The sequence below is a fragment of the Stegodyphus dumicola genome, chromosome 10, assembly GCF_044657685.1.
Source record: "Stegodyphus dumicola isolate Sdum_Otavi_A_Nest chromosome 10, ASM4465768v1".
Classification (NCBI taxonomy): Eukaryota; Metazoa; Arthropoda; class Arachnida; order Araneae; family Eresidae; genus Stegodyphus; species Stegodyphus dumicola.
The window spans coordinates 118673180-118686494 of record NC_140777.1 but is presented as its reverse complement, the minus strand read 5'-3'; the positions used below and the strand labels follow the sequence as shown (position 1 = coordinate 118686494).

The 13315-nt window shown below is 31.2% G+C and overlaps 1 protein-coding gene and 1 long non-coding RNA gene across 2 annotated transcripts in view; one reads left to right on the top strand and one right to left on the bottom strand.

The window, feature by feature from the left end:
- The window catches only part of LOC118200788 (eukaryotic translation initiation factor 3 subunit G-like), a 56341-nt gene that overhangs the window by 6876 nt on the left and 36150 nt on the right, over positions 1-13315 (bottom strand). The window contains exons 6-9 of the mRNA XM_035372749.2: positions 9369-9525; positions 5794-5907; positions 894-1027; positions 655-761 (exon numbers count right to left, since the gene is read on the bottom strand). Coding sequence (XP_035228640.1) covers positions 655-761; positions 894-1027; positions 5794-5907; positions 9369-9525 — 512 coding nt within the window. The remainder of the gene's footprint in view (positions 1-654; positions 762-893; positions 1028-5793; positions 5908-9368; positions 9526-13315) is intronic.
- The window catches only part of LOC146995081 (uncharacterized), a 119387-nt gene that overhangs the window by 93968 nt on the left and 12104 nt on the right, over positions 1-13315 (top strand). The window lies entirely within an intron of this gene.

Here is a 13315-nt window from a genome sequence, read left to right as displayed (position 1 = left end):
CTACAAAAATATAATAAGCTTTTATGTTCCAAATGAATTTTCCCCTTAATCTTACATAATGTTAAATGTTGACAAGATGACAGCTTTTATAACTGTAGACCAGAAATTTCCTGCACTTCTTACATACTCAAATGCCTGGAATTTTCATGTATCCAGCATTCAGGTTTTCTGGATCGTCAAGCTTTCATAGCAATACAAATAGTAATTTATCAAAAATATATAACTTACAGATTTGAACAAAATACAGCTAACGGTTTTCACATTATCTAACATGTCTTTAACCACATCATAATTTGAATCAGAAGTAATAAGCACTATTAAACTCATATAATTAGAGCACAGAAATAACATTGATAATATATTAAACAAAATTATTAATCATTTAAAAAATTCTTAAATTTTATTATGTATAAAATGATTAATATAATGCAAAATAAACTCAGAGCAGGAGAAAACATTTGAGGTTATACAAAATTTGCAGAGATTTTGGGAATAAGATGTACAAAAGAGAAATATAAAGGAATATTTTAACTTTTGTACGCATTTAAATGAAAACCTAATGTCAAAAACAACTAATAAACTGATTCAAAACATGTAAAAAATAAACTTTTTAACACAAATTTCTTAAGTCATAACTTAAGAAGTGATACTTACTTTGCCCATTCTACACTCAAAATCAGATTATCATAACCATATCCATTGACACACTGAATGGCCCTAGCAGCATCTTCTCGCCGATGATAACTTATGAAAGCAAAACCCTAAAGGGATAGTCAAAGAAAATTAAAAATCCAATTGATGAAAGCCTAAAAATTTGGAACACTAACAGCTATATAAAATAAGATAAATTTAAGATAAATTTTAAATAATTAAGATTAACATCCCTAATTTACCTTTGATTGACCTGTAGCTTTATCCTTTGCCAAGTAAATACGAGCAATAGTTCCAAATGGTCTGAATAGTTCCTGCAGATCTGGATCTCTAACGTCTTCAGACAGATTTGTCACACGGATAGTTGCTGCCTCATCTTTAGAGATGGAAAATTTAATAAATAATAAAATAAATTACGATACAAATAAGAGTAAATAACTGTGTGTGTGATATTTATTCATAATATTTCATACAGAATAAAATTATATTTACAATTATTTAACCTGAGAATACTGAATACAGTAGAGAGTATTAAAATTCTTCCAAAGACATTTCTAAGTGGTGTATTTTTCTGATAACTCTCCTGTTTCTGGTAGTTGTATGTCAGAAATTATATAATAAAATAGGAATGTTGCAAGGGGGAAAAATGTATCGAACAGGAAGTTCAAGAACATATTTTGCTTTTCTAAACTATTTAAAAATCTAACAATAAATACAGGGTTGTATAGAAATATGGAAACAGCAAAAGAAAAACACATTGCTGTGACTAATATGGCATAGGAAAACTGCTGACATTCAAAACAGCTTGCAGTCTTCTTGGAATGGATAAATACAAATCTTGTATACTTTGTTAGGGAATCTTGTACCATTCTTCTTGTAAAACATTTGCAAGTTCAGTTAATGATGATGGTGGTTGATAGAGCTCAGGCATATTTCTCTCCAAAACAGCCCACAAAGGCTAATAATATTGATATCTGGTTACTGAGGTAGATCTGAGAGTTCACCCTCATGCTGAAAAAAACAATCCTGGATGATGTGAGCTGAGTGAACAGGAGCTCTTTCATCTTGGATACAGGCATCACCATTGCGGAACAAAATTTGTACTACGGAATGGATGTGATCAGCCAAGATGGTCACATAATCCTTGGCAGTAATGTGATCTTGCACAGTAATGATGGGTATCATGGAATACCATGACAGGCCTGCCCAAACCATGAACCAAACCCTTCCCATGTTTCACTCTCGGCAGCGACCAGTCTTATATGCTTGGAACGTCATTCGCCAGATGTAAACTTGCCCAGAAATTGGAAACAGTATGAAGAAAGACTCATCCGACCAAATGAAAGTCCTCCATTACTCTACAGTCCAGGTTTTATGACTTTGGCACCACTTTCTCCTCTTACAGGCATTCTGATCACTGATGACAGGGTCTTGAATTGCAACACTCCCAAAAATACCCTATAGTGGAGCTTCCTTGTTTTGTTTTGGTGGTGACAGAGTTGGCAAGTGCAACATTCAGTTCAGCAGTCTGAGGCTCTAATCCTCTTATTTTGCATCACAATCCTCTTCAATGATCATCTGTCATAATCACTCAACGCACATTTTCGTTGTGCTGCGATTTAGAGGATGCGGTTTTTTTCAGTTTTCCTGTATGAGTTAAAAATTTTAGATACTGTGCTTCTTGAAACACCAAACACTTCAGTTACCTTAGTTATGGAAGCATTCACCAAATGATTCCCAACAATTTGCCAATGTTCAAATTCGTTTAGCTCTGACATGATGCACTCACACCTGCAGAGAACACTGTCTCGATAAAAAATGATACAACATAATGAGGATGTTCTGCAGGTGACATTAGTGAGCAAACACAACAGCATCACAAACAGCTTTTGCAAATATATTCTGTATTTTTGCCCAACCCCTGTATGTAAATCATTTAATGATTAAATACGAAAGGAAACTTTTTTTTGGCATATTTAGTAAAACTACAAATTGTATTCATTTATCTATTCCTTAACCAAAAGGAAAGCAACTGTCATAGGTTCACCACAAAATTGCTCAAGGTCATGGTCATGCAGATTCACAAGAAGTTTTGATCCACCCCATGTTCAGCAAGTGCACTTAGTTTTTATGTTCTACTAAGATTTATCATTATGATTATTAGCCCAAAAGGGACTTAAATCCCAAATGAGATATCAGTCTTGAAATGGCAATTTGCATCAAATCAAATGCATTATATAACTTTTCAAATTGTTGTCACCAAGTATTATCACACTATACTATATTTCAAGAAATTAAAAAAACAAAGAATCTGCATGAATGTATGTATGTTTCTTCCATTGTGAATAAGCAATGGTACATAGAATCATCAGAATTTGAATAACGTAGATCCTCCACTTGAATATGGACACCTTGGAAGCCCAAATATTGTATTTTAAATTTGTTTTATTACCTATTTCATATTTTGTAAAACTCTTAAACAATTTTTTTATCAACAAACTCAAGGATTTCAAGCCAAGCAGTGGCAACACTGTACAGAATAAAACATTTTCATCTCCAGCACATGAGACTGTATCAGAAATTCCAAAGGTATGCTGTTTTTAATATTTTATAATTTTGCCATTGAATCAAATTTTATGTGGTGTAACTGCCAAGGATGTGATACTTACTAAATAAAGTAAACACAGCATTAATAATAAAAAGACCAAAAAAGTTTTGTAAAGCCCTCTTAGTAAGAAAACTGAACATTGATACGATAAACTGAGGAAAGACTGGGGGGGGAGAATGTTTGCAAACACTTAATGCTGCATCAGGAATTCTAAATGTATACTGCTTTTAAAATTTTTGTAATTTTGTTGTTGTATTGTATGTAGTGTCTGCAGAATGATGATAATGATGCTTAATAATAAAGCTAAAAAGAAAAAAAATTTAAAGAAGGAGGGTGGCAGGTTAATAGGAGTAAGTGTAACAGCAGACTGGTAGCCTATGAGCTCAGCAAGACTGTGAGCATAAAAAACCTTAACAAATCTTTTTGGATGACCATTTAAATGTGAAATCTTTCAGATTTTTTTTTCTTCAGGATTATTCTCACGAATCTGAAGACTGTTTCTAACACAGGTCTTCATGAGCAGATCCAAAAAGCCATGCCACTTAGAAGGTTAATATTTTTAATGCACTTTGATGATTTATTAAACACTTCAGTATCTTCAGTTGATGAATTATGCTAATTAAGCTTAAACTAACAATTAAAAAAGGAAAAAAAACTGCCTTTCAGTAACTTTGAAAATGCTTTGAACTACCTGTTCAGCAAACCTGATCAAAGTTTATGTCAATGAGAATGCACACTTGATCTTTGGTCGCTAGCAAATTTTATAAATATAGCATGAAGACAATTTAAATATTTACAACATAGCAAAAAATTTATGAATTTTGGAATCACTTAGGCTGTAACAAATGATTAATTTGATTTCTTATGTGCTAATGTTTTCAAGAAATTTTTTTGCAATATACAGTCAAACTGAAAGCAGCCTAAACATTTTAAGTAATAAAAAATTCTAATTCACGAGACTTCCATATAACTGCACTTTAAAAATACCCAGGCTTCTACATAAATATACATGCAAATATACTTAATGAAGTAAGATGAAAATTATTGCATACACTAATCATGTTAATTACTTTAATATATAAAAAATGTCAAAATTTTTATTCATTATTTGCATTAGAAACTGCTACACATAATGATGTGAAATCCTAGGCTCTAATGGAAAATTAAAAAGCAAAGATCCTCTTGGAAAAATCAAAAAAAGTTTTCTTTGCAGTTGGTAATTTGACTTTTTCTGTCAGCAACAGGAATACTGTATGAAAATATTAATACATTGTAATAAAACAATTTTTTAAGACATTAACTTCTGAAAGCAAATACATTAACATTTCTTTAAATAACAGCAAATCAGAAAAAGTGTTTAAAAAAAGGGGGAGAAAGATAAAAAAACATTATCAGTAAACATGAACAATCAGTAAGTCTTCAATAAGACAGCCATTCATAATTTCAGATGCTTAACGCCTTATATGAGAAAAGGTTGCTTTATGGGTATCAATGATATTCAATACCTTCATTATATTATGGTTAGAAAAACTAGTCACTTAGAGTGGTAGTTGTCTTACAAAGGGGATCACCACAGGCTGTCCTAATAGAATCATGCACTCTAGACTTCTGCGGTGTTCTGAATCCCTAATCAACAGTACCACTCTTAAGAATAATAAAATATTTACCAATGTATTTAGAAAGTGCTCATATGTAAAGACAGCACTGAGTCACTGAAAGGTTTCACTGTATATTAAACAAACACTAAATATAATAAATTTTATCAGAAGAATTAAATAGCTGAATTCTAGAATTCGAAATTAAATACCTTACTTTCACTTTATTCCTAATAATAATAAAAGATTGTATCTCTGCAACAAATTACAATTCTCCATGCAGTATATTTTTAAACATTTGCAACAACCATGCATTTGCTTATCGAGTTGATATGGAATACTAAATGATACAGAAAATTACTAGTATAGGAAATATTTTGCATTCAAGATATTCTACAAAAGAAGTCTGAGATATTTATTTTATCATTTGGAAAAATATTTAATTTTTGCTTATTGAGAAAGAAATGCAAATCATGGGGTGAGGAGGGTACACTCAGGTATATTTTTAAATTTTGAGTTGTCAACTTTTACTCTCATACATTCAATATATACATAAATTCTGCTTATGATTTAAAATTTAATACATACTTCATACTCCATGTTTTCAAGAGAATGATCATAGTTTTATGATAATTATGTTTTCCGTATTTTAAATTAGCATTTCAATATTTTGTACTAGATACAAATAACATATTAAAATAACATGAAACACTAAGTCATGTAAGATTTCTCAATATAAGATGCATTAATAATCACTTTAAAATATACCTCAAGTGAATTCAATAATTTTTAGACAAAATGTGCAAGAAATTGCAGATATATACAGCAGCAACACTTCACCTACTCTATTAACAAAAGTACTGAGATTAAATGTTTAAGAGCATGTAATTTAGTATTTCTGTTTCACAAAATGCAGTAACTGCATTAAAATATACAGACCTCTTGTTCTTGAAGGAGTCATTGATTCTCCACGCCTATTAGCTCCTTCTCTCATGCTAGGAGGTACATATTTGCCAGCTTTTACTTTTTCTTCAACTTGAGGATTAGGTGTAACTGCAAATATAAAATTTGTATAAATAAAATTTACGTAGTTTTCTGTTATGCAACTGCCATAGATGCCAAACATACAGCGATACCCAGTGATAGCGCCATGATGAAACCAAACAATTTGTCAATTCAACTGACAAGCACTAAAGCGTGGCAGGTGCATAATAAAAAGGTACACACACACACACAAATATGTGGCAGGTTCATAAAGAAAAAGTACTAAAATTTATATAATGTAAGTTATAAATACAACAAAACAAAAAAATTTGTTTTTAAAAATTAATAAATTTAAGTACATTACAATATAACACATGCCACATCTCACTAATTGTAAAAATTATATAAGTTATCAGTGCAATGTTTCCAATGCGCTGTGACACAATAGTGCATTCGAAGACCCAAAAAATGCATAATAAAATTTTTGCATTTAAATAGCTTTTCTAAAATTCTGAATCTGTTTCCAAGGTCAGAAATGTACAATTCAGAATTTTCTGCAACCAAAAGAGTGAAATATGATTTTTTTCACTGTTGAAATTATGACACAGACACATATTACTACAGTTACATAATTTACATTATAGCTACCAATCTTGAAGTCTTGAAAAAGAGATAAAACCAGGAGGTTTTCAAGCTTTGTAGTGACACCATTTCAAAGGAATTCTAAGTGGACTTAAATTTATTTTATAATGCATGATTCAGGTTAAACTATTTGCAAAACAATACCATTGTAAAATATATTAGCATTTAATCAGATATTCTAAATTTTATGTTCTTTGGCTAATTTCATTTTTCAAATTTCTTACACTTTTATATTGAGAAAATCCCATATAGTGAAAAATATTTTATCAAAGTATTTTTAAATATGATGAAAATAAAATTAATAACTTAAACAAAACATTATGTACAATTAATATTCATAGTGGATAAACGTAATGTACCATACATTGAAATGAAATAAAATTAAATACAAATATTAACTGATTAAACACTGCTTGAAACTTCATATAAAAAACCTACAAGTAAACAGAGTAGATTACGACAACTTGGGTCAAATGAAATTTAATAACATCAGTAAAATGTAAATACAATTGAGATAAAATTTAACAAGAAAATTTATTTTGAAAATTACTAGAAATGGGAGAATCTAATTTGCCTAATTTAAGTTTTAATATTTCAATATATTTAAGTTATTGCTTTGAAACATTTTCCTTAGTAAAGGCTTAAGTTAAAAACCAAGATTTGGAGATCTATCAGGAGACTAGCAGGTGGGTTTGGTTTTGGTTTATTAGAGTACGGCAAAACACTCGAGAGCTATCTGCGTTAAGGGAAGGATGCCTTCGTGGAGGACTTTTTAAGGGAAACTGGCTCATATACACGTTACACATGGGTAAAACCAAGAAAACACCCATGCAGCCAGCCCATTCGCGGGATTCGAACCTCGGACCGAACTACCAGTGTTTAGCGACATTACCACTCGGCCACTGGTGGGCTACCAGCAGATGGGATGGAATACCAGAAGTTCCAAGTAAACCTGGGAGAATTGGCAGCTATGGCACGTTACGTCCACATCTTAAGTAAATTCTAGGGGAACCATAAGCGCAGACTTCAAATTAATAGGTAAGAGTTAAGCAGACATTATTACAAAAAATTAAAACACCTGCAAACTACACACAAATGTTTCATAAAATGTATACTTGAATTTAGTTATTACACAAGAATTATTACTATTCTACAAGAAGTGAAATTGAAAATTTGGGGTTAATAAAATCTATGGATCAAAATCAATGCAGTGATTAATAGAAAGATGTAGCTTTTGGACTTTCAAAAAGATACATCATCAAGGAAGTACGAGTTTGAAAATACTAACCAGCACAAAGTTCTACAAATATCTGATGAGTGATTTCAATTAAATTTAACTAAAAATAAAATGATTAACTAGAGAAAGGGAATTTTAACAAACTGTATCTACTGATGACTATCTTGCATAATAATTGAAAAAGGTTTCAAGCAATACAGAAATTTCTCCAAGTACAAATAATGAACCTCATACATCAATTTCTGAATGAATATTGCATAGCCAATTTTATCAAATAGGGATTTCAAGCAGAAGAATGCAGAAACTAATGTTAATGCCAATTCACAGAAGAAAAAAAAACTAGTTTAACTTGATGAACTCACAAAACATAGGCTGCTAGGCACTGAAAAGGCATTGAGGTAGCTGATTAACTCAAATTTTGCCTATGCTGAAATGAAATGAGGTACAAAATGAACAGGAAATCAGCCTGAAGTATGCATAGCGATACATTGAAGCTGGAAGGTATTTATTTAAAGAGCTTTTATCAAGGGATATGGAACTAAAATGGTGTGGTGATAATTTATTGATTGTAAATTATGCCCAATGGACAAGAAAATGAATCAAGTCTACAGAAAAATGCTAGACAATCTTATGATTCTTTTCACCCAAAATCTAATTTATTGGCAAATTCTCAACTTACCATGTTGACAGTTTCTGGGATTAACACAAAGACTATGAATGATGCAAAAGACAAAAAAAAAAAATAAATAAATAAATAAAGATAGCAGCTTTACCAGATAATTCATATGCATATGAAAATAACAATGAGTCAGCAGATTTAGACTCAATCCTATATTGAGACAAATTTCTACACGATATATAGAAAAAAAAAAAAAATTACCTTTCAATAAAAAATGCTATGTGGGTACTGCTGGCAGCAGGTAGCGCTTTTGATTCCATATAATGATTAGTACATTTATGAGGTATCATAATACTGCATTTTTAAACTCGAAACATATTTATTAAAATTATGAGAAACTCTTTAGATATATATATAAAATTCATGGATAGCATGACAACAGTTATTGTACTGAAGTATAGCCCTCCTGTTAACGAGGGTCTTTCTAGTCAAACATTGAAGAGTATTCTGCCATGTTGTTCCGCTGGAAAAAATCTGCAGACTGAATTAGCCATGCCTCCTTAATTTTTCAGTAGTATTTTACATCTTCCATTTCATTACATTTGAAATGATATCGGAGGAAATACACGATTATTGGTTCATCAGCTCTCCTGAAATTGAGAGGCTTTGATGATAGACACAATGCAGAACGCTAAAATCTCTTGACATTGGTTGTGAAGTTATGTCTCTTGTACTGTGAACTGGAATGAATTATTGCGTTTGCGATGTCAGACCATGTCATGTGACACACCATCAAAGCTTGAAAACAGTGACTTGTGGGAACTGCACACATAATTTTCTCATCTCTGTCAGGACCGCTGCAGTTATTTTATTTGCATTATCCACAGTACACAAATTTAACATAAAGCTCTACAAGTATCTCAATTAACTATATTTTACCGAATGGTATTCTTTCATCATGATTATTTAGACTTTTGAAAATCAAGTTTGCAACATCAATTGTAATATTTACTATTTTAATCAGAAACTTACCAGGTTTTGGCTCCTCTTTTAACAAGTCAGGCAATGTGCCTAATTTGTCTTTGTAAGGACACTGGGTAGTCCAATGATCATCTTTACAAATACGACATTTTACCATTTTTTGACCTTTCAGTTTAGCTAATGGATCTTCCTCTTGGCCTTTCTCTTCCTATGTAAATAGGCATGAAAATTAAAATCTAAATGCACACATCTTGCAAACAACAAACAAATTTAAAAAATCTATACTACAATTCTTGAAGTTTCAGTGGAAATCCTCAATGATTTATCAAAGGCAATGCAAGCAAAATAACTGACTGATAATGGACTATCAGTTTCATAGTACAGTCTCGTTAATTCGGACACCCATAATCCGGACCTCAAAGCTAAAATCTTTTTATGCATGCTCATAGGCGTTTTACGCGTGCGCGCAAGACATTTACGACTGAGCATATGCGTCTGCGCAAGCGCAGAATACGTTTTCGCGTGCGCGTTTAATGTATAATGAATGGTATAAGCTAAAATTATCTAATTATCTATTTCAGTTAATGTTGATGATTGCGTTGTTCCTTAATCTTCGAATTGGATCCGGCTTATTATTTTATTATTTTTTGCAGACTGTAAGAGCAATTTTATAAAAGTAAGCTTGAACTTTCGATTATGTCAAATAGAATTTCCGATGCTGGAGCTCCCAAAGGATCTACAAAATGAAAGTATGTTTCGATGTCCATCAAACAAAAAACAAATTGCTACAAAAAATGGATAAAGGTATATCCTTTGTTTATCTAACCATTCGGAAATCTGTTTATCAATTTCACACTGCTCTGCGCAGGGGGGGGGGCATATGTTGTGGTGTGCAATGAACTGGAAGTTGATCTGTCAGCACTATCCTTATCTTCAGGGCAGATATTTTTATTTTATTCGGCTTATAATTCCTTACTAAATGTAGAATTTAATCTCGATGTACTCGGTCTTTGATATGATTTAAATCAAAATCCTCATTATAAATATCACGAATACAAATCAAATAGTTTTCTGGTTGCAATTTTCTAATTTCGGCTATGCGTAAGGTACGCATGCGCGCGTTGAAAGAAATGTTTAATAAAGTAAACAAATAATTATTAAGCTTCTTTTTTTGTAAATTTTGATACCCTTTAGATCATAATTGCTCATTATTTTATAAATTATGGTTTCATATTTTTAATTTTATAATTTCTGCATGCCATCTTACCAGATTTAAACTGATGATCTATAATCCGGAAAAATCCATAATACGGAATCGCCGAAGTCCCGACGAGTCCAGATTAAAGACTTTTTACTGTACAGTACTGTTTTTCCTAAAAAAAATTCTAGACAATTTATACATTCCGCAGTAGCATGTTATCTAAGAACTAATAATAATTAAATCTTAATCTACTAATAATTAATCTGAAACTTTAAGTAATAACACTATATAAGATTTAAATGAAAATATTAAATTAGCAAGATTTATGGCTTATTTTAACCCTTTGATGCACACAATATTATTTTTATAATCTTTTAACTAAAAAAACTCTAGAAATTAAATATTATGATCCTAGAGACAAATAATATATGAATTTAAAAATATTTACTCTCGCCCATTGATCGTGGGTGGTGGTCGAATTGTGAACCCAGCGCGCGTCTAGGACTTTGAAATTTACTGAGGTAGTACGAAGAAAAAAACTTACATTTTTCTGTACGCATTTCCAATAAATGGCAAAATTTGCGAATTTAAAAAAAAAAAAATGTACGTAAGAATTGCATTATATGTACATTTTTTACATTATTTTACAAAATAAATCTTCAGAAAAAAATTTAATAAATTTCTATAGCAGTGAAAACATAGGAATGTACATAATAAAGACGTTCAGATAAATGGATACAAAAAATTGTTTTTTTTTTAAATGTCATAGAACAAATTTTTTTTTGTGACACTGTTTAAAGCATGTTTTGTCTTTCTTTTTGTCATGTTTTGTCTTTCAATAGTTTGCATAGACCCACATTGCACGTTTCGCACATGTATGTTGTTCTATTAGGTTTCTTCCCTGTGCTACAAAATGTACACTGCCTGGCTCTACATTTTACTGGTATTATGTCCAGTCCAACGTTATGTAGTCTCTTCATCTGGCACATGAAATTTGTTGTTTTTTATGTTAATGGAGGGCAGGCTTGGTCTTTAAGGCTTTGATACAAATCTTTCGTTTCCCATTCATATTTATTTTATTCGGATTTCGTACCAAAGTATTTAGAAAATATTTTTAATTTAAATGAAACTTTTATGTGATTTCTATTTTTAATTCTATATTTAATTATTTTTAATTAGCAAAGTATATTTAAATTATATTTAAGCCACACAAAATAATTTATAAAATCACAATACTAGCATAGGAAGCAAGCATATTGAGGTCAAAGAAAAGTCTCTGGAAAAGAAAGACCTTTTCACTAGGCAGGTGCATGTATTGTTTAGTAATAAAATAGCCCTGTGGTATCAATATCAGGATAAAAATAAACATTCGTACTTGAAAAGCAGCAAACGCCATTGTGAAGAGCAGTGGTTTCAAGGCATGACCACTGGAGCCTCTAGAGCAGGGTTTCTTAAACTTTTTTCAGTTGCGACCCCTTTTTATCATTGAAATTTCTTCGCGACCTCCAGGACTTCATAATATTTACAAAAAATTTGTTGGATCCCATAAGTATTGTGGGAATCCAACACGCGCGTGAGTGAAACTGTCAGTTTTTTCACTTGTACTATATACTATTGCAGCTTTAGGTCATTAATTTTAATTTCTAATTTTAAGTCATAGAACAATGTGAAAATTTTAAACAACAGATGTCACGTGCAAAGCAAGGAGAATGAATGTTTATATTATAAAATTTCGTTTTCAATTTTTTTTCTTTGTCTGTATTGTCTTATCTTGATCTAGTTTCAGATACATTGTATACAAATATTTGATAATTGTAAAATTATTGTAATAAGTTTAGGAAGAAATATCAGAATTGCTAAAATTTTTGGAGACCCCCTTGGAGGTTGCGACCCACAGTTTAAGAAACCCTGCTCTAGAGGATTGTGAGCATTGTGCGCAGTGGCTACGCCCTGAAACCACAAAGCAATATCTTTATCTATTTTCAGATACATTGTATAAAAATATATGACAATTGTAATAATTTTAGGAAGAAATATCAGAATTGCTAAAATTTTTGGCGACCCCCTTGGGGGTTGCGACTTACAGTTTAAGAAACCCCGCTCTAGAGGATTGTGCGCAGTGGCAGCCCCCTGAAACCACAAAGCAAATGCCATAAATATACATATGTGTTTTATATATGCAGTTTAATTATTGCTTTTTTTTTATCGTTTGTGATAGAAATCATGATGTGCAATTAATAACTTTTGAAATTTAAAGTTGTTTATATTAATAAAAGGAAGTTATTTTGTCTCATTGAAAATGAATTTTAAAAGGCATCTGATTTGAAGTACTAAGACCTAAAAAATGTATGATTCTTCAGTCATTTTATGTTATTTAGAGGTAAAAGATCAGTAATCAATCGGTTTTCACTCAAATTTCGGAAAGAAGAGGAGAAAAAATTCGAAAATTGGTGGTTTCAGGGTGCGATCAGCAAGCGTCAAAGGGTTAATTGTTAAACGTTGATAATTTATTCTGTTATGATTGTAATAATATAAATATTACAAAATTTCCAGTGCTACCAAAAAGAGGGAGGGGAGGTTTCAGTACATAAGTTTGGAATTCTGAAAGAACATTTGCTTGAATCTGTATGCACAACTTAAAATAGCATTATTTGATGAAAGACAGCATCTTGATTCTTTTAACTACAGTTATACAAGCAATGTAGTATTTTGATCCTGAACTGAACAACAGAAAGATTCCACAAATGAAAGCAAAACAATTAAAGCATAAGACAACAGGCTTCAACAAAAGATAAAA